The sequence below is a fragment of the Macrotis lagotis genome, chromosome 7, assembly GCF_037893015.1.
Source record: "Macrotis lagotis isolate mMagLag1 chromosome 7, bilby.v1.9.chrom.fasta, whole genome shotgun sequence".
Taxonomy (NCBI): domain Eukaryota; kingdom Metazoa; phylum Chordata; class Mammalia; order Peramelemorphia; family Peramelidae; genus Macrotis; species Macrotis lagotis.
The window spans coordinates 131,361,261-131,384,530 of record NC_133664.1 but is presented as its reverse complement, the minus strand read 5'-3'; the positions used below and the strand labels follow the sequence as shown (position 1 = coordinate 131,384,530).

Genomic DNA, 23,270 nt, shown 5'->3' with positions numbered 1-23,270 from the left:
TCATTTTGAGACCTAAGTTTCATGGTCCTGTAAATTCCACAGGTTGCCAATGTAGCAATCTGTTTCATAGCCAGAAAAATCTACCGATTTGCTCTCTCCCTCCCAACTCTCCCTCTTCACCCCCAACCCCAACTCAGAAAGCCGATAATCTTTCCTCCATTTAGGAATCAGATTACTTAATCTTGTATTCCAGTATATATATATATATATATATATATATGTGTGTGTGTGTGTATGTGTATATATATATATATATATATATATATATATATATATATATATATTCTATTCATTGTTTTAATGTATAAAAATCTGTCTCCCCTATCATATGGGGTCCAGTGCCAAACTGAGTAGGCCTGGTCCTGATTTGTGATGCAATCGGCAAACACTGCAACACTGTTTAGTAAATCAATATGCTTTAGAAGCTCGAACTTTTGTTTCCACAGTTATTTCATATTTCATATTATCCTCTTCCTAAAGCACAAGTATGATCATATCACTTCCTGGCTTAAGCCTCTCAGTTGCTCCCTATTGCCGCTGGTATAAAATATAGCTACCTGATCCAGCATCTAAAACCCCAAACTAACTAGCTCAATCTTTTTATTTTTTTTAAAGCTATGACAGGTCCTTTTATGTAATCTAGTACCAGCCAAACTGGCTTACTTACTCTTTCCTGACCTTGGAATGCCATCTCTGTTCAGTCTGATAATCCATACTACCTTAGTATCTTTACCTTCTTTTAAGATTTGGCTCAGGTACCAATTGTTTTAAAAATCTTTTTCTTTATCCTTCTAATTGGTTAGTCCTCTTGACGACCTCAAATTATCTTATATTTAACTGTTTGTTTAGATTTCCTAGAAGAATCAAAAGTTCACTGAAGACACCAGTAACTTTAGTGTTTTCCTAACACATTATCTTGCATATGATTAATAAATGCTTGCTGCATTGTGTTTCAATTCCCTTCCTGAATATGCCTACTTCTTATGCTCTACATATATTATGGACTACCTGTTCCTATATGTTAAGATGTAATATCTGAACTAAGACTAGAAGAAGAAATAGCTTTTAGGAGGAAAGTGAAGCAGTAAAAGTGGCATTAAAATATTGAAATGTTGGCATTGAAAAGAAGGATTAACATCTTACCTGCTTTGCCTGGTTCTAGAAGGCCCAATTAAAGGCAGTGAGTAGAAATTGCAGAGGCAATTTTGGTTCAATGTAAAGAACAATTTCCAAACAATTTGAGTTGTTCAAAAGTGAAAACAAGCAATGGTTTCCCACCAAGGAAGGTACTTCAAAATCCTCAGAAGAGTGTCAGTCACACAATAGTATACATATACATAGTAGGTGACTAATTCCTTAGGGATTGTGTAGAACAGATTTTTAGTCAGATATGTGTTAAACTAACTTTTGGGGTCCTTTCCAACTAACATTCTGTGTTCTATTATTACTGCTACATAAGACTGCTGTTTTTCAACACTTAAAAGTTTATTTTATGTAGGTCACTAGTTCATTTTTTGAGACCATCTACATATGAACATAAGAAAGCACTAAACTATTTGTTTTAAAAAGCTTGATTCGTTATACTTAGGGTTGGATTTTTTTATCCTTTTTTTTAAATCAAAATAATGTTTCATCTTATCAAAAAGACAGAAGATTCTGATTTAGAGAGTGAGCTAACTGGTTCTACTACTATCCTTAGTCTCCCACATACTGTAGAAAATGAGGTCTAAGAATTTTCAACCTCAAAAATCCAGACAGTGATTCAGTTCTCAGTTTGCAATCCCATGCAATATTTTTAACAAATAATAAACTGAAAATGTTCAAACCTGATAGGACATTAAAATAAATTACAAATCGTATGTAAAGGGTAGCATATGACTTAGACTTGGAATATCATCTAAGAAAACAAAGTAAAGGGACAAGATTAGAAATAGAAATGTCAAAATTCTGTTTCCCTCTCCATTAATAAGGGTGTATTTTTTATGTAATCTTTGTCCCAAATCCTTAGTTCTGTTTCTAGTCATCATCAAGGAGTAATTCTGTAGGGGTCACCATCTCTGCTGTGAACAAAACCACCAACACCACCTCTACCACCACCGCCAGCAGAGCAGACTAGACTAACCCAGCTGAAGCAATAGGGTATCCTGAAGGCTGGACAAGAAGTAGAACATGTCAGGAGGGTCAAATCATGGTTACCTCTTCAAAGTAAACCGCACATCCAGGTAGAGCTAGCCCAAGATCCTTTACCACTTCTGCCACCAGCCCTTTTTCTAGCCTAGTCCTCCATCATCCATGTAGCAACCTAAAGAGGAGCAGGCCATCCTTCCACCACTGCCACCAGTGAATAGGTAAAGAGTCCTAGCAAGACAAGTACCTCAGACTACCAGGCCTGTTTCCATCATGACACCTATAGCAATCATCTTGGAAAGTAAATCTTGTAGGGATGTAGTCTGACAAGTGCCTCAGCAGGCCCTGTGACCTCTGACTTCTCAGCAGCCACAGCTCTGAAGTCCCCCAAATTGTCACTAAAGTCTTTGGCACAGCTAAAGATTCAACAACAGAAACAGATACAATTCTAAAAGAAATGTCACTAAAGATGCCTCATTTGCCTAGCCATAGCTATTAAGTACTGCTGAGTCTTTCCAACTGTGGTGAAGCTGAAACAAGTTTTACATTTATATGTTCCTTCTACTAGAATTAGGATCTCCTGAAGATCAGAACTTCTTATGTCTCTATTTATATCCCTAGTACTTAATACAGAGCTTAATACAAAGCAGTGTATAACAAATTGCTCATTCATTCATTCATTCATTCTAGGGAATTATCAGGGAGACAATGTAAGATCTAGGAGTGAATCACTGAAGAATACAATACTGCTTACCTCCTCCCCACATATCAAAATATTCCGTGCGTAATGCTTCTCCTGTTTTTCCTATAAAGAGATAAATGTTTCAAATCAAAATATGTAATGACTCAACTTATGGAAATAAAACTAAAGAGTAGTTTTTTTAAAAATCTAAAAGTAACAATTTAAAATGCTAGGTCCTGGGGCCACTAGGTGATGCAGTGGAGAGAGCACCGGCCCTGGAGTCAGGAGTACCCTAGTTCAAATCCGGCCTCAGACACTTAATAATTACCTAGCTGTGTGGCCTTGGACAAGCCACTTAACCCCACTGCCTTGCAAAAACTAAAAAAAACTAAAAAATAAATAAAAATAATAAAATAAAATGCTAGGTCCTAATAACTTAATTTTAACTATAAAATATAAAAGTGATTTTTAAAAAGGTAAGATGAAAACAGGGATTTCACTGTTTTCTAATGTTCCATTTCTTTTCTCTTCCCAGGTTGCTATCTAAGGATTCCAATGTTCCCTAATACAGTGCTAACCACTAGGACAGTTCTTTTTTTGTCCTTTACCCTATACGTATATGCCGCCAAATTCCAGCAAACATGAGAGATTGTCTATAAACAAAGAACAGGAAAATAATAGTGCTTTTTTTCTTAAGGTTTTTAAAAGGCAATGGAGTTAAGTGGCTTGCCCAAGGCCACACAGCTAGGTAATTATTAAGTGTCTGAGACCAGATTTGAACCCAGGTACTCCTGACTCCAGAGCCAGTGCTCCATCCACTGTGCCTCCTAGCCACCCCTTAAAAGTGCTTTTTTAAAAATACCACTATCAATATTCTCCCAGAAAAACTACTTTTCCTTCTAAGTTAGCATAATTGAACAAAATAAATTCAAACATTTGGACATGCCTGCAAATGTATTTCTCACTCTGCATTGCTAGATCATTAAACTCTGTACGGAGATGGAATGCAAGCTTCATCACTGACTGTTGTTGAGTTGTTTCAGTTATGTCTGATTCTCCATGACCTCATTTGGGGTTTTCTTGGGAAAGGTACTGAAGTGGTTTGCCATTTCCTATTTCACCAATGAAGAACTAAAGCAAACAGGGTTGTAACTTGCCCAGGGTCACATAGCTTTAAGCGTCTGAATTTGAATTTGAATTTGAATTCAGGTCCTCCTGACTATAGGGTCCAATAGTAGATTACTGCACTGTTCTCAAGTCCTTTAAAGTTGAATTCTATGATGTAATAAATGTATTTGATCTCTTTAAGAGACAGTCCTAATAGTTGTATAGTTTGGTCAAAGACTATGTCATTTAGTGACTTTTAGGACACAGTTCCAAGTTGCTTTCAAAATCTCTGAGGGACCACCTCACACCTCTCAGACTGGCCAATATGACCAGAATGGACAATAATCAATGTTGGAAGGGATGTGGAAAATCTGGGACACTAATACACTGTTGGTAGAGCTGTGAACTCATCCAACCTTTCTGGAGAGCAATTTGGAATTATGCCCAAAGGGCAATAAAAATGTGCATACCCTCTGATCCAGCAATACCACTACTGGGTCTATACCCTGAAGAGATGATGAAAAAGGATAAAAACATCACCAGTACAAAAATGTTCATAGCAGCTGTCTTTGTGGTGGCAAAGAAATGGAAACTGAGGGAATACCCATCAAGTGGGGAATGGCTTAACAAACTGTGGTATATATATATGTGATGGAACACTATTGTTCTATTAGAAACCAGGAAGGATGGGAATTCAGGGAAGCCTGGAAGGATTTGCATGAACTGATGCTGAGTGAGATGAGCAGAACCAGAAAAACTCTGCAAACCCTAACAGCAACATGGGAGTGATGATCAACCTTAATGGACTTGCTCATACCAACAGGTCAACAATCAGGGGATTTCTGTGATGGAGAATGCCATCTGTAACCTGAGAAAGAATTGGGGAGTTTGAACAAAGACCAAAAGCTTTCTATGTACCTTTAATTTTTTAAAGATTGCCTTATTATGTAATTCTGCTATCTCATACTATGTTTCTTCCTTAAGGATATGATTTCTCTCATCACATTGAACTTAGATCAATGCACACTATGGAAATGATGTAAAGACTAGCAAACTGCCTTCTGTGGGGGGTGGGGGAAGAGAAGCAAGATAGGGCAAAAACTGTAAAATTGTAAAAATTGTAAAAAACTGAATGAAGTAATTCACTATCCCATCAACAATCCAATAGAGTAGCTGAGCTAGGATAGCTCCAATAACCTTCCCTTTTGTTGGTATCTTTGATGACCTAAATAGTGCATGATAAACTCCAGAGTTGTTTTAATCATGATCATTTTAGCATTAATAATCTGAAACATTTTTTTCATATGGATGTTACTTGTCTTTTTTTGAGAACTGCCTAAATCATATCCTTTGACCACTTCTTTAGGGAACAAGGACTCTTGTTCTTATATAGTTGAATACAATATATCTTGATAGTGGGGAACATTCTGCTCCCAGCCTCATCCCTGACTTTCTGGATTTCATAACCAGATCTTCTCTACTATTGGCTCAACATGGCAATTTCCTCAGCACCTGGGGCCTTCTTGTCCTAAAAGAGTTTACCTTACCTGAAGCTTACCTCATAAGATTCCTCCACAGGTCCACCCCCTTCTCCAGGGGAGACTATCCTCAACCTTGTCCTGGCCTGTTTCTGACTTTCTGGATTTCATAAACATATCCCTGTACCAAATATCTTCCTTCTGTTTCCCCTGCCCTTTATTTAGTTCTCTTCTGTATACTTCTCCCATTAGAATTTTAAGCTTCTTGAAGACAGACACTCTTTTATTTTGCTTGCATTTGTGCCCCTAATACTTAACAAAATGTCTAGCTCATATTAAGTACATATTTGTTTTAACAGTTTTTAAAGTTTGTTCTTTTTAGACCTGATAGAGACACTTGCTGTAAAGACTTTTTAAAAATGCTAGCAGAGTTCTACATCTTTCTTTTCTACCATTAAATTTCCGTACCTTCCCTTTCATCTAACCTAATTTGTCCTCAAATATAACCAAGATTCTTCACTTTCCTCCATTCACTAAAGCATATATTTCTTAGATGAAATAAAAAAAAGTAAGGGAAACACTATTTTTATGCTTATGTACTATTTTTATTTCTTTGATTGAAACTAAATGCTCAGATACAAAAATGAATTCATCCAAGAATTTCAGGGTAGAAACTATCTTATGGTTTGCAGAAGGATACATGTAAGCAATTTATTTGCCCAAGATTACAGCAGCTTTAGCTTCCACATTCTAATATCCTTAAGAGTTACATTTATGGGAGGAGGGAATAAGATTGGGGGGGGATTGTAAAACTCAAAATAAATAAAATCTTTAATAAAAGAGTTACATTTATTGCTATAAAATGGATAAAAGCATTTATTTTATCACTGAACTCATGACTGATGTTATACCTTGGTGGACAAGACCATAGTTTTCACTTTTCAAGTTCAGAAACTATTTTATCAATTCACTAGGGCGTGAAGACTTCAATAATTTAGTAACTGCTAACCAAGTTCAAAGAGATCATGCCAACTTGCCAATTTATTAATTTACAGTGAGTTTGGTGAATATTTATCTGTATGGATTGGTCAGTTTGGAAAATCGATCTGAAATAGCACATTAAAAAAAGAATGTTATGTAGTTATATAGAAAACCAAGTTCTGAAAAACTGATAAGATCTTTTCCACTAAAGGAACATATTGTCTAATTAGGTCAGCTATTTGCATGAGCTAGTCAAGACAATAATTCTCCCTGGTCAATACTAGAAAAATATTATAATTCTCACTCTCTTTTAATTCCAAGCACACAATTTCTCTTTGTTCTTACATTATCCCTCTTCACTTCAGCATACTCTGATCCTCTAAAGTCCCAAATTTACAACATGTTTTCATTGACTAAAATCAGGGGTCAGGTAGGGTTAGAGCTTGAATGTCTGCTTCTTAATGATATTCAGGAAGTAGCTTAATGAAAAGGTAATGAACCTAAAATACAATGTACGGAAGGTTATTTCTGAGAAGAGAAACAATTCCAATCATAAAATGTATATTCTTTTGGTGTCAGTTAAAAAAACAACACTTTCTAGTCTTTTCTTTAGATTTGGGGATATATCTTACTTCTCCATTTCTAGATCACTGGAATACAGGACTAAGCTAAATTACACATACCATTTACCAATGCAACATTGATTCCTCTTCCAACGTTATTCTTTACCCCACTCATTAGACTGAAGAAGAAAAAAATACGACAAATTTCAGAAGCAATTATTTTACAAAGTATATACAAGATCTAAAAATGAAATAATAAAAACAGAATGAACAGAACTAAGTGTATATGATATTTAATAGTATAAATTTAATCTAAGAAAAATTAAATCTTTGCTCTTGTATAAATATATTACTTTTCTATAAATGCATTATTTAAAAACTTTATCCAATAGACTTCTTAAATATAAACAGTATGTCAAAAGACTGGGACTACAAAAGGTGTAAAAAAAATTAAGATGTTTCTTGTTGAATTATAAGATCAGGAAAATATCTCCTAAGGAATCGCTCATAGTACGTATGTATTGCAATTATGAGATTTTATAAATATATATATATATATACATATATATATATTTTATATAAACCATTTTACACCTGCCTTCAAATATTCAAACAACTGACCTAATCTACTTTCCATCTTTCATTATAATATGATATACAAGAAAGAAGAAAAATAAGATTTGTGCCACTCTAGGTCAAGAATTAAAAAGAAAGGGGCAGTTAGGTGGCGTAGTGGATAAAGCACCAGCCCTGGAGTCAGGAGTACCTGGGTTCAAATCCCATCTCAGACACTTAATAATTACCTAGCTGTGTGGCCTTGGGCAAGCCACTTAACCCCGTTTGCCTTGCAAAAACCTTAAAAAAAAAAGAAAAGAAAAATAGACTGCACTGAACTTATAAAAGCAGTAAAATTATTCAGCGACCCCCCCCCAAGTTACTTGCAAATAAAAAGCATTATTCCTAACATGAATATTATCTTGAAAAAGCTAAATGGCTAAGAATTATCTAACACTTTCCTCAAGTTCCATTCATATCAACTAGTTCTGCCCTGTGGGCCCAAATAAAACAAGTCTATCTCCTTTTATCACTGAGTATTCCCTTAAAATATTTCAAAATAGTTATCCTGATTTTTCTTTTCTTTCCCCTTCTCATCTTCAGGCAAAACAATAGTCAGTATTACATAATGGCCTCAAGACTCTTCATCAAACTGCTTACTCACTGTCCTTGCTAAAATGTCATGCTAAAGACTGAAGACAGTATAGTAGAACTATCATCTTTAGTCCCTGGCACTATTTAATAGTCTTCCATATTAGCTTTCTTTTAACTGTCATACAGTTCATAATACTGACTTTATAATCTAGTGAAACCCCTTAGATATTTTTCAAAAGATCTAGCCAAGTCTCCTGTATTGCTTTTTTTTTTGGTTTGTTTTTTACAAGGTAATGGGGTTAAATGACTTGTCTAAGGTCACACAGCTAAATATCACGTTTCTGAGATCAGATTGAACTCGGGTCCTCCTAATTCCAGGGCTGGTGCTCTATCCACTGTGACACCTAGCTGCTCCTTCCTGTATTACTTTTTGAACTCAAGTCAGAGACCCTGCATTTATCTTATTAAATTTCTTAACATCAGACAAAATCTTAATTCATCATCTATTCTTAGATATCTTTTTTAGACATTATCACTGCAAATTTTGGCAAACACTCCATCCATGCCTTCATTTGAGCCATTAATTAAAAAAACTTTTTATAATTCTCCTAGATGCTTTACTAGGAAAGTCCCTGAAGAAAAAAAAACCTGAAGAAACCATTAATGACTACTCTTTTAGTCTAGTCATTTGACTAATTCAAAATCCCCAAGAAGAGCACGAGAGAATTTATCAAATGCTTGCCTAAAATCTAGAAAAGGTATATCTATAGCATTCTCCTAAACTATTTGGGTAACTAGAAAGAGAGATGTCCTAAAAAGAAATAGGATGGGGGCAGCTAGGTGGCACAGTGGATAGAGCACCAACCCTGGAATCAGGAGGATCTAAATTCAGACACACTAGCTGTGTGACCTTGGGTAAATCACTTAATCCCATTGCCTTCCAAAGAAAAGAAAATAGGGATGTTTGAAGCAAGGGGAGGTGGGACAAGGGATGACAAAGATGAATTATGTTTTAACATGTTGATTTTTGAGATGCTTATAAGATACTCAAAAGTTAAGAGTTGAGGAGACTGATTAAGGATAAAGATTTAAAAATCATATGCTTAAAAATAATTTAATCCATGAATGCTGACAGGATCTCAATGAGAACTGATATCTATATACAGGGGTGGGTGGATGGGAAGGGAGACAGAATCGGGACAGATCTTTTGGGTGTACTGAAGGAACATAAATAACGATCTGGCAAAGAAGGTTGAGAAAGAATGGTAGAGGCAAAAGAAGTAGGGAAAAAAGAAAGAAGAATATTGAGGAAGGGTGGAAATTAAGTGTCAAAAGCTAAGGAAATGTCAGAGATACACTGATAAAAGTTCATCAGATTTAGGAACTAAGATAATTAGTAATCTTGAATAAGAACAGTTTTAGTAGAATAAGGGGGCCAGAAGTCAGAAAAAAGTTGAGTGGTAAAATAGGAAGAATAATAATAATACTAAATCCAGAACAAATCTGCTATATTTAGCGCACCACATTGAAAAATCAAATCTCAAAAGTTTATTTGAAATAAACATTGTGATAGTACAAATAAGCATTGTGATAGTAGAAATTCTTAATAAATTATATTCTGAACTACAAAAGGTTTGATTAACTTATTAGGTGACAGCCCAAACTCTTTCACAGAAATTTAGTTTTAATACTAAATCCCAATGTAATCTTTTTTGCTAGTACACAGATAGATGATGGCACACTTTTATCCAAACAGGAACAAATTAGGAATATGCAACTCATACTATAATTTGCTGCAACTATAAAGGTTGTATCATTACTTGAAATAAATTGAATACTATGGGAATGAAAAAATAAATGATAAAGTTGAATGACAGATCTCCACAAGATGGCAGCATTTCTATATTCTAATTTAAACATGGATATTTTGCCAAAATTAAAAATCAGGCAATGCGGTGAATTAAAATTGCAAAGGGTCTACAGATTTTTGACTGTATTACAGTTAAAGTCAACCAAAAGGCAGAATTATCTTTATTTTATCATGCTTCATAATTTGATTCTTTCAAACTAGAATTTAATGACAATTACTGTATGTTATAAATGCCACGCTGTATTTGTTCGTCCTACTTTCAAATTTCATGCATTTTTATTTAAATTCTTTCACAGCTTTTTTAAACTCACATTTTCCTTAAAAAACTACCAAAATTCTATGATATAGCAAATGTTCATTTTTTCATAGTCAGTTTGTAAATGTTCATAGATGGAAACTGTACAAACCTAAATTGGCTGTGTGTGTATACACACATATATACATATACACATACATATGTATATATATATGTGTGTATATATATATATATATATATATATATATATATATATATATATATACACCAAAAATAAAAATAAAAATGTTCTTTTCATTTTCAGTTACCAGATAAAAACTGGCAGTTTTATTTTTTCTCTCCTATAATTTATGATCCATAACATTACCTTTTTCTAGGTTCTAGCACTAGAGTTCTTAACCTAGGGTCTAACAGAGAGGGAAGAGAAAAAGAACTATGAACTTAAACACTAGGATAAGTATTAATAAATATTTTTATTTACATATAAAATTACTTCAATTGTTTTAAGTCTATGTCTTTCAACTTTATGAATTTAAATTTTTTCTGAGGAGGTTCAAAGTTTTCACCAGACTGCCAAAAGTGTCCATAAGAACCCCTAAATCGATCTTTAAAGAATTATCTATCTTGTTTTTTTAGGGTTTTTTTTTTTAGGTTTTTTGGTTTGGTTTTTTTTTTTTGGCAGGGCAAATGGGGTTAAGTGGCTTGCCCAAGGCCACACAGCTAGGTAATTACTAAGTGTCTGTGGTCAGATTTGAACTCAAGGTACTCCACTCCAGGGCCGGTGCTCTATCTACTGCACCACCTAGCTGCCCCAATCTTGTTTTAAATAACATGTGAAACTCAGGTAAAGAAAATTCTTTGCACAAGAAAAAAAAATTACACATTCCTTAGAAGAACTTTCAAAGTCGAACTGACCCAGCTGCATTCTAGCTGTGTGACCTTGGGCAAATCATGTCACTTGGATGGACCTCATTTTCCTAATCTGGTGACCTCCAACATTCCATTCTAGTACTAATATTCTAGAATGCCTTGAGGGAATGAGGGAATAAAGGTCAGACAAGATCCCAGTTTTACAGCTGAATAAATTCTCTCTCCAAAGTCATAGGATCCTAGATTTTGAGCAACTAAGGAGAACTTAAGTAATCTAGTCCAACTTCTTTATTTAGAAACCAAACTCAAAAGCTGAGTGACTTACCCAAAGTCACTGAGACCCTGAGCAGCAGAGCTAGGACTTAAAACTAGATCCTTTGACTCCAAATCCTGAATCCTTAAATAGTACCCCACTACATCCCATTGAAAGCCTAGGACTTAGAATCAATATTCTCTGGCTGAAAGCTCATATTTTCTTTGCTAACTTGTAACCACCCATATATCATTTTCCCTCGAAATGCTCCTTTCTGCAGTAAGCATACATGCATGTAGGTTAATGACTCTTCCCTTAAGGTTAACAATCAAAAACTTCCAGTTTATTTCAGAATCAATACTGTAGATATCTAAATGTGATCCAGTGCTAGGCATTCAAACAGAAGAATCCTGTCTCGTCATCTGTCAAACTAGATGAAAAGATATATATATATAATAGAAGAAAATGTTCCAGTTAAATGTATAGCATACTAATTAAAACAAATGTCAACATCTACAAATTTATCACACATTTTTCACAGCTAGATATATGGCCATATTAAGTCTGTAAGTGAGAAAATAGTACCACACAATTCAAATATAGTATCCTAACATATAACTTAAGTATTTAAAGTTGTGAAGTACATACACTGAATTTAAAAGATTGTTTCCCACAGCTGTGAAACCTTGGGCAAGCAAATCACTTACATTTTCAGTGCTCCAGGTAACTAAGATTATAAATTGAAAATAATTAAATTACAGAACAATTACAAATTTGCAATGATGATAAGAATTGGCTCACCACAGCTCACTATAGAAAGGAAATCAAAGGTTTAGCCAAAAAAATTGTTTATATAAACATCAAAAGAATACATTTTATTACACTTAATTTAATTCAACCAAAAATTATTTATTGCATTCTTGCACATGCAAGATATTCAAAAGTCAGTGACAGCAGACTCAAATTACTATCCCTATAAAATCAAAATTTAAAGCTCTACTAAGCCAATACCTTCAATCTACCAAAGAAAATGACTCAAACAGGTTATTCATTTAAGATAACAACAGAACCTGTATTTAGCATCCCAGTATTAAATAACAAGTCCCAAAGCCAACAAGAAAAGTTTTAAAATAGAATTTACTGCAACCACAGAAGTGCTGTACTGTCATTTAGTTGTGACATTATGTTTCATTCTTATTCACCACAGTCAGCTTATATATTACTGACTATTTTTTATAATAAATATATTCTTGTTTGCAGCATGCCCTTCCAAGTGCCTTAGCAACAAAAGTTAATATAAAGTGCTTTGATGCCTGGAGTTTCCAACCAAGGTCTAACCTAGATAGGTTTTGAGATAGGCAATATGGCGAAAGCACAGTTGAACTTGAAAATCAAACAAGCAAAGGTACATCCTAGTTCTGCCTGTCGCTATCTGACCTTGGTCAACTCATTTAGCCTCTCTGGATCTTGGAATCTCTCATTTGTAATATCACGTTATTGAATTAAATAAATAACCAAATTGAGAAACCTAGAGGTTCATTATCTGATTATTTTCTCATGTTTGTATTCTATCATCAATTCTAAAAATGAATTTTGTAGGAAGTCTACCTAGCATTCTATGCAAGGAATATTCAAGATACTTCTAACATTTGATTTGTTGATAAATGCACTATGGAAGCTGATAACAGTTTACAAATGGAACTATGTTTTTATAAATTCATTCTATTGCAAACAATAATACCAACTTTGGGGGAGAGGGGAATATACAATTTGGAAAAATGTTTAAAATACATCAAAAATCAAGAGCATCAATTTAGCTCAATTCTATAAAAAGAATTTAGCTTTTGATGGTTTTCTTTTAAAATCACTTTAGTCGCAATAACTATAAACAAGTTTCTCTGTTGATTACTTTAACCTTCAAAATTAGAGATGTATTCCTAAAGTTAGTACTTTTAAGAAAATTACTTCACTAGTTACTAGTCAAGAAATATTTGATTCTGCACATAATGAAATAAAGTTTTTTGAAATGCCTTAATAAATATTTATCATTAAAAGTGAACTAAAAGTTGACCTTTGAATCTCAAAGTTCAAAATTAAATTATACAAGGTACAAAGGTTAGTTTTGTCAGAAACAGAAGCAGAAATCTCTAAAAGATTTCTAAAAAGAACACAGTTCCTTGCCTCTACAATATATAAACTTTGTAAATATATAAAAATAAATTCATCTGAAGATCAGATTTCTAGGATTCCAAGTATCCTCAACTATAAAATTAGGGAAGCACTGCTTTCCAGGGTTGTTCTGAGGATCAAATGAGATTCTTATAAAGCATTTAATAGGCCCTTTGGCACATAGAAGACACAATATAAATGCTAGTTCTTGTTATAGTTGTAGTCAAGAAGGATGTGCCTGAGCTATATTTTAAAGAAAGTTAAGGGATCTGTGAGGTCAGGAGGACATGCAATTCAGAGTTAGAACACTACTTGTGCAAAATCAAAAAGGAAGATATTATTTCATTATCTAATGCAACATCATTCTCTAAGTCTGAAACAAAGTTCTCTTAAAAGTTCTAGAAAAATAGATTAGTACATCTTTAAAAATTAAGTAATGAATGAGAAAACATCACCTGGAAAGTCCTATTTACATGAATTATTAGAGATTAAAATATGAAAAAATTAACTTCAGCTTTCAACTCAGCTTTGGAAGTTATGTTAAAATGATAAATTCATGAAATTATTGTTTCAAGTTATACCACCTTACAATACAATACTTACATATTGTCTTCCACACAAATTTTGGGGCCAACGACATTAGCTGCTCCACTTGCCATTTTGAAAGCAAAATGCTTTTCTGGACAAGCTTTTGAAATGCCACATTTATATCTGGGAGGCTTTGTATCTTGGAGAAAATAGATACAGTTTTAAAATAAAATAATAATAGTACCTATTCTTCTTTCTAACTGCAAAGTAAACAATACACTAAGTGACCAATCAATTGTTAATAACATCTTTTGAATTAAAAAAAATGAAATGGCATAATGGAAATAACTGGGAATCAGGAGATTTTAGTTCTAATCCCTATAAGTCACTAACTAGGTTTGAACAATTCTGAGAGAGTAATTTAGCTGCTTTATGCCTTTACATATTAGATCAGATTACTTCAAAAGAAACTGAAACTGGGGCAGCTAGGTGGTGCAGTGGATAGAGCACCAGCCCTGGAGTCAGGAGTACCTGAGTTCAAATTTGGTCTCAAACACTTAATTAGCTATATATTCTTCTCTAACTCTGTGTATATATGTAGTCCTACACCTTAAAAAAAGCTTATACTGGAGGATTTGTTTTCTCAGAATTTATAATCCAAAGGTCCTAGGTAGCATTACTAAAATATGCCATACTAAAGATAAAGTAAAAGATCAAGAGGGAGGGTAGATTTGAGCTCATGAATTAGTTAAATGGTTTCACTTTCTTGCCACTTAGGGAATTTTTGAGCCCTAAATTTAGTTTTCAATTTAGTCAGACCCTGTGCTAAAAGACCAGTCTATATATAGAGAGATAGCTATAAATGCATAATTTCAGCATAATGTATTTGGGTGTATTTATTTATACACTAGCTCCCTTAGAGTAAATATCTCTTCTCCATTCTGTCACCTGTCATGCATCCAACTTCCATTCATCTTAGTTTTTTTACCATGGATTTGAAAAGTTGTAAACCAACAAATAGGGTAATAAAGTCTATAGTTTCTACTATTAATGAATGAGGTAAAATGAAGGGATCCTAATCTTTTTGTGTGTATGTCATAGACTCATTTGACAATGTGGAGAAGCCTAGATACCTTCTCAAAAATCACATTTTAAATGAATAAAATGAAATACATAGTATTATAAAGAAAAACAACTATACTAAATATAGTTGTCAAGACTTTTTTTAATTCTACAAATGCCTATCAAGTTCAGTAAAAATTGAAAAGTAACTAAAGCTATTTCTCATTTGAAATTATCTTACTTCTAGATCAATTCTGTATGTTGAATTTTATAACTGGCAAACTGACATCAGTGGAAAATATGCCCCCTTAAAAAAATTGCACATTACTGAACTTTTTTTGAAAACAAACTTCTTTTGAGATACAGAATACTTACAAGCTATCTGCAATGCTGATCTTGCTAAAATAAAAAACACATAAAAGTCAAGTTACCTTCAGGCAAAGAAACAACATGAAATGTATCTACTGAATTTTTAATAAGCCCATAAAATATGCTTATTGTTTGTTATTATTTTACATATAACCTCTTCTACAAGGAAAATAAAGCATTTTGAAAGAAAAATCAGCAAGAAAATAGTTAACATATTCAAAATACCCATAATTTACAAATATAATAAACTATAATGAGACAGAATACAGTGTGGCATGTTTTAATATAGATAATAAATACCATTTTCATCTTTAGTTATTATCCTAAGTTTTAGGTCTAATCATTCAGACATTCCATATATTAAACTTTGATTCCCACATATTCAATAGCCATCATTGCTAGCAATAAAGTATCATTTCAAAATTATTGGAGAGATCTGAAAATTATTTTCAAAAAATAAATTCAAACAACTAGAAACTATTAAGTTATTAAACACAAAGACAGATTAAAAGAAGCAATCTATATGCTATACCGTAATTTCCTCTATACTCGATAAAATTCAGTTTTTTCTAACTGGTCAATTTCACTAATGGGCAATTTACTGCACCTAAGAAAATAGCCATTCCATTTTTGGTCTTCTCTATTTTTTAGATAATTTTTCTTGGGGAAGCTAGGTGGTGTAGTGGATAGAACACTGGCCCTGGAGTCAGGAGTACCTGAGTTCAAATCTGGCCTCAGACAATAATTACCTAGCTGTGTGGCCTTGGGCAAGCCACTTAACCCTATTTGCCTTGCCAAAAAAAAAAACCTAAAAAAAAAAACCTAGATAATTTTTCTTTATATTCAGTCAAAAATATGTCTCCATTTAACTTTTATCCACTGGACCACTTTTACCCTCTAAATAAATCTACAACCTCTTCTACATGTAGGCCTAAAAAATGAAATAAAATTATGTTCCGGCTTCTCTCTGAAGTAAACAACAAAGAATTTCTTTGACTTTTGTTTATATACCATAGTTGAGAATGTTTTTACCTTCCTGTTCAAACAATTAACCAATCATGGACTTATTAAGAGGTAGTTGAAATGAAAATGAAACTATCCCTATTCACAAGGAACTTACCTAGTGAAATGAAGCAAACAAGTACATATAAAAATATGTACAATATAAATATAAAATGAATAAAAGCAAACATTCAAAGTAGTTTGAATGAAGGAAATCCCTAGCTGGGAGATTTGAAAAGGATCCATGTAAAATGACAGAATCCTGAGCTGTGTTTTAAAAGAGAAGTCTCTAAGGAAGAAGAGAAGAGTTTATCCAGTAATGTGGGATGGGCCTCACAAAGACATGGAGACTTGTGTGACTGGAAAAAGAAAAGGCTAGTTGTGCTGTGGGAGGGGGAGTAATATGCAATAAACTGGAAAGAAATTTGGAGTCAGACAGTATGGGTAGATAGGATGCCAGATGAGTTGAATTAAAAAGGAGAAACACATGACTACTTCAGCAGAAATATATAGATTGCCTGGAATGGTAAGAGACTTGACTAAGGTAAATGAATTAGCAGGTTGTTGCAACTGTCTAGGTGAAAGGTAGGAGGAGTCTGAACAAAGATGGGAAGTTCTGTGTATGTGGAAAAAAAGGAGGATATAAGAGATATTGCAAAAGATACTACAAAATTTTGCAATTGAATGGATAGAAGTGATGAGGGAAAGGCAAGGAGTTGAAAATAACATTGAGGTTATAAACCTGGGAGAAAAGAACAAAATTTCAAAAAGGAGGTTTATAAAAAATAATGAGTTCTGGGGCAGCTAGGTGGCGCAGTGGATAAAGCACCGGCCCTGGAGTCAGGAGCGCCTGGGTTCAAATCCAGTCTCAGACACTTAATAACTACCTAGCTGTGTGGCCTTGGGCAAGCCACTTAACCCCATTTGCCTTGCAAAAACCTAAAAAAAAAAATAATGAGTTCTATTTTGGAGTTTGCAATGTTTTCTGGGAAATTCTAGGTTTGAGATATTCAACAACTGATTGATGATGCAGGGCTGAAGCTGAAGGGAAAGACTGAAGCTGATGATATTGGTAGATAGCTAAAGAAAGATAGATACATCTATACATATACAAAAACAATATGTAAAATATACATCATGAGCATATCTATATATGTATACATGTATATGGATGTAAGATATAGACATGTAAAAATAGATTTACACTGTAATAGATCCTATATATATATTTATATATAAATTTTAACAAATAAATATTATCTAGACACACATACACAAATGCAAATACACGTATCATAAACATCTATCTGCTTGTGTGTTTGTTTTTCAGACCTCTCATTAGCGTCTGCTTATGTGTGCCTGTACTTGTGTCACATTTGTGTGGCTGTGACTCACAGCATAGAAATGAGTTAAACCCCTAATTGCTATTTAGGTTACCAAGACAAAAAACTCTAGAAGAGGGGCTAGTACAGAACCATGGGGAAGATATGAAGAGTTAAGTGATATGATATGGATGATAATCCCAGAAAAGAGACTTTGAAAGCATAGTCTGATAGAACCATACCCTAAATGGAGGAGTGTCATCAAAACCCACAGAGGAAAAACTATCTAAAAGAAGGTGGTCAACAGTGACTGATGCAGCAGACAGAAGGAGGATTAAAATTTAGGGAAAAAACCATCAGACTTGGCAATTAAGAGATCATTAGTAACTTCAGAAAACGTAGATTCAGTTGAGCCATGAAGTCAAAAGTGAGGGGACTGAGGGGATTAGAGCAGCAAATAGTTTATTGTGGGAATTAAGTGAACCTCACCAATGCCATCTCTGACTCAGTTCTAGAGTTAGCTCAGTTCTCTTTCTATTCAACTATGGGCCTAAGACCAACTTCTGTTTTGTGAGAAAACTTTATTCAATTGTGAGAAATGAGGGAAAACCTTACTGTATTGTTTGAGCTTAGCCCTGCATGGCAGGGAAGTTGAATACCCCTACCTGCTGCTTAGAGATCCTTGAGGATCTAGGTTATGCTGACCGGAAACTAAGTCACACTCAAAGACTCTTGCAAAGGGTTTTCTCATAATTGTATATCTCAAGCAACTCCTATGTCTTTTCTGAAAACTAGCCCCATACAGATCAATCAATTATTGTTTCCATGTTACTTTGATTATTTCCAGACACCTGGAGGATGGGAGGTAAGGGAGTGGGGCAACTTTTACCTGAAATCAGGTAATTAATTGCACCTGTTCACTGTCTCCCTTTCCCAAATTAGAAAGTCCCTAATCTTTCCTCCAAATAGAAATCAGATTACCTAATGTTGTACTGTTTCCTTTTTAACTAATTGGTCTTACCTGGATTCATTGTTTTGTATATAAAAGTCTGCCTCCCCTGTATTCAGAGTCCAGCCTTAGCTGATGCAGAGACCTGGTGCTGATTTGTTGGGCAATTAGCATGCACTACTTCATAAATCAATATGCTTCAAAGAACAAACCTTTATTTCTCAGTCATTTCATTTTTTTTGCCCATCAGAGTCTGACTTCCCAGACTACAAAGTTTTGAGGAATAAGAAGACAGGAAGTGGTGGCATGTATAGTTTTTAAAAGAGTTTCGTTAAATAAAAGGGAAGAGATATTAGTGTTAACTTGAGAGAATGGTAGGGGTCCAGGTGAAGGGGATGTTTTCTATGTTTTTAAGTATGGGGAAGGCTTGGGCATGACTGAAGGCAGAAGGGAAGGAATAAGGTGACTGAGAAAGATTGAAGATTGGGCAGTATGAAAGGATGGGGAGATGAGTACAACTATTGGAGAAGAGAAAAGGAGAGGAGAAAAAGTACACATACAGGAAGTCAAAGAAAGAAGTTGAGTCAGAAATCATGTCAAGATAAATGGTCAAAGGATATGTAAAGGCAATTTACAGATGAGGAGATCAAAGCAATCCATAGTCATATGAAAAATTGCTCTAAATCATTACCTATTAAAGAAATGCAAATTAAAGCTTCTCTGAAGTACTACCTCACACCTCTCAGACTGGCCAATATGACTAGAAAGGACAATGATCATTGTTGGAAGGAATGTGGGAAATCTGGGACACTATAACATTGTTGGTGGAACTGTGAACTCATCCAACTTTTCTGGAAAGCAATTGAGAACTACACTGAAAGGGCAACAAAAATGTGCATACTCTTTGATCCAGCAATACCACTACTGGGTCTATACCATGAAGATGATGAAAAAGGGTAAAAACATCACTTGTACAAAAATATTCATAGCAGCCCTGTTTGTGGTGGCAAAGAATTGGTAATCAAGTAAATGTCCTTCAATTGGGGAAGGGCTCAGCAAACTGTGGTATGTATGTCATGGAATACTATTGTTCTATTAGAAACCAGGAGGGATGGAAATTCAGGGAAGTCTGGAGGGATTTGCATGAACTGATGCTGAGTGAGATGAGCAGAACCAGAAAAACATTGTACACCCTAATAGCAACATGGAGATGATGATCAACCTTATGGACTCACTCATTCCATCAGTGCAACAATCAGAGACAATTTGGGGCTGTCTGCAATGGAGAATACCATCTGTATTCAGAGAAAGAATTGTGGAGTTTGAACAAGACCAAAGACTATTACCTTTAATTTAGAAAAAAAACTGACATCTTATTGTCTGATCTTGTTATTTCTTATACTTCATGTTTCTTCCTTAAGGATATGATTTCCCTCTCATCACATTCAATTTGGATCAATGTATACCATGGAAACAATGTAAAGAAAGGCAAACTGCCTTCTGGTGGGGGGGGGGGGGGAAGGAAGATTAGGGGAAATATTGTAAAACTCTAAATAAAATATTTAAGTACAAAAAAAGAAAAAGAAAAAAAGAAAATTCACGGTCCTACCAATGCAAGTACATAGAAAACTAAAAAGAGTTTTCAAAGGTCTTGGGAGTGGTCGATATAAAACCATCATTTAGCTTTTTACCATCCCACCAGCCTGCTAACTCTAATTTCTACTTTCAACATTAAATGACAGTAATTCATATGAGGAGATGAGGGATAGAGAGAGCTAGGTCTGGAGTCAGGAAACCCTGAATTTAAATCTGGCATCAGACACTAGCTGTGTGACCCTGAGGCAAGTCACTTCATCGTTTGCCTCAATTTCCTCATATGCAATATGAGATGGAGAAGGAAAAGACAAACCATTTCAATATCTTTGCCAAGAAAACCCCAAATGGTGTCAGAGTCAAACATGACTGAAAATGGCTTAACAACAATCACTACAGCAATGAAAATGAAGGTTCTCTATGAATTTAAGGATTTTAATAAAGAAAAGAATTGATGGGGGAAAAAAAGAAATCATATCGAGAGATTTTCAGAAAAACAGAATGAAGAAAGCTTGAATTTTCTGGTATATAGGAGAGTAGAGCATGGGATGATTAAAGAGGGAAGAGAAGATTGAAATAGCTTCTAAGAGGAGTAAGACAGGGAATCAATTAGGGAAGAATTAAAGATGTGCCCTGGTGTGAGTAATGTTCCTATTAAAATGTACCGAACGGAATAATATAAGGGTGATCTGATCAGTAGCACAAAACACAATGGCATATTTTGTTCTATTTTATTGATATTGGCTAATATTAAGCTGTCAAACATCTATTTGAATCCTGATTCTGAGATCTAATTTACTACTATTAACCATTACCACTATCAAGTATCAAGCAGTGAAAAGTCTGTAAACCAAGTCATACGTAAAAGGGTTAAAGGAAACTGGGATATTCAGTTTGCAGAAGAAAAGCACTAGGGGACATATGGTCATTATCCTCAACTAAAGTGCTGTCACGTGAAACATGGATTAAGTTTATTTTGTGTAGCTCCAAAGGGCAGAAAAACAACTAATAGATAAAATAAACAAAAGGGCAGATTTCAACTTATAATTATAAAAGCTACTAATTAGGAGTGACTACCTCAAAAGACAATTACATTTTCATTGTTGTAGTTGTCTTTTCTTTTGTAATTGTCTTTTATTTTTTTTAAAGTCAGCTTCCCATCACTGAAAGGTTCAAATAGAACTAATTACTATAACTGTCAGATAGTATAATCTCTCAAGATCCCTTCCCATGATCCTGAGTCTATTAATAGTGCTACTTTCATGCCAAGAATAAGGTTGAAGCATTACGTTACCCTGTTTCATATTTTCACTATGACAGTATAACTAGTTAAAACGATTTCAAACAATGCATCAGATAATTACCCATTAAAAGTATGAAAATCTACATACAAGATTAATACAATGTCTTCAAATACTCTTAAGCTTTAGTAAATATGTTCTAATATGTTCTGGTGATTCAGCACAAACTTGCATTTATCAAGCTTCCAGAACTTAAATGAATTATACACTCAAATTATTACATTCTTTTCATTTATTAGTATACATCCTTTATAATTATTTGGTGAAATATGCTTTATGCTAATTACATGCTGAAACCAGTAATTTTTAAAACAACAATTTTAAATATAAAATGAATGAAAATTAATCAATTAGGAAATTAGCTGAATGTATTACAGTAATAAATGTACTGGAATGAACTGTACCCTAAGAAATGATGAAAGGGACAGTTACAGCATAGCCTGTGAAGATCTATACATGATACAGAATGAATTGAATAAAAGTCCAAAGAATTTATACAATGTAATGACAAATAACTTTAATCTTAAGAAACTTTCAACTTAAGAACCAACTCAATAACCAACCATGATTCCAGAAGACTAAAGTATGTTACCGCCAACTAGCTTGAGAGGTAATACACTCAAAATACAGAAATATTTATCTACATATATATGTGTGTGTGTATAGTTCACATTTACAGAAATATACATTCATCTCTACCTACAAACATATACATTACATATATTAAACAAAAATATCGTGATCAATGAGGGGAACTGTTTTTTCTGCTTATGCATAACCATTACAAGGGTTTTCTTTTTCTTCCTTTTCTCTACCCTCCAATGTGAAGGGTTAGAGAAAATGTATTTTTTGTCCATTTAAAAACATTAATAAATTTTTTTCAAGATTAAAAACAGTTCCCCCACTTCAGGGACATTGAGAATATATATATTCTAATTTCGTTTCCCCTATGGCAGCACTTTGCACAAAATATGCATTCCATGAATAATGGCTGAATTATTTACACTCTGTATTTGGTGATTTTAAGAACCACTATCATTTGCATTTCAAAATTATAAAGGATCAAAATAACATAACCCAAACTTACTTTTCTAAGAATAGACAAAATGAAACAGCAACTTAGAGTAAGTATTTGAAAACTAGATGTTATAAAGAATTAAATTTTAAAAGAAACAGGAGAAACTTACCAAATAAATTTCCTAAATTTGAATCTAATTTTATTTCAAATACTTGAGATATGATATAAAATGTCAGTAGAAATACTGCTACAGCAACCACCAACTTTACAGCACCTAAAGAATAAGAAACAGTTAAGCAATTCATAAAAAGTTCATATTATTCTTTTAAATACATGAGTGTGGAATCCTATATTTAGTATAATCATAAATCATAATACAGTGATCAGCAAATGAAAGTTTGCAGGTAGTGATAGACCCAAAACATTTTTAACCATGTTAAAAATGTCCAGTGTACCAATCTGTCCAATGCAAAAATTCTCATTAACAATCACTGAGATCACTTATGTATGATCACTACAACAAATATTTTTATTATTAGAAAAAATATTTGAGTGATAACCAGGAGAATCATTTTTTCCTATATACAAGGTAATGCCTCAGAAGAATATTATAATAAAACA

The 23,270-nt window shown here is 33.8% G+C and overlaps 1 protein-coding gene across 2 annotated transcripts in view; it reads right to left on the bottom strand.

The window, feature by feature from the left end:
* LOC141493007 (protein FAM3C) overlaps positions 1-23,270 on the bottom strand; it is a 53,593-nt gene that overhangs the window by 11,530 nt on the left and 18,793 nt on the right. Inside the window, exons 3-7 of one of the 2 annotated variants that reach the window (XM_074193818.1) lie at positions 22,819-22,923; positions 15,471-15,494; positions 14,109-14,232; positions 7,059-7,117; positions 2,882-2,932 (exon numbers count right to left, since the gene is read on the bottom strand). In XM_074193818.1, the coding sequence (XP_074049919.1) occupies positions 2,882-2,932; positions 7,059-7,117; positions 14,109-14,232; positions 15,471-15,494; positions 22,819-22,923 (363 nt within the window). The remainder of the gene's footprint in view (positions 1-2,881; positions 2,933-7,058; positions 7,118-14,108; positions 14,233-15,470; positions 15,495-22,818; positions 22,924-23,270) is intronic. The other variant, XM_074193819.1, reaches the window with a different exon arrangement.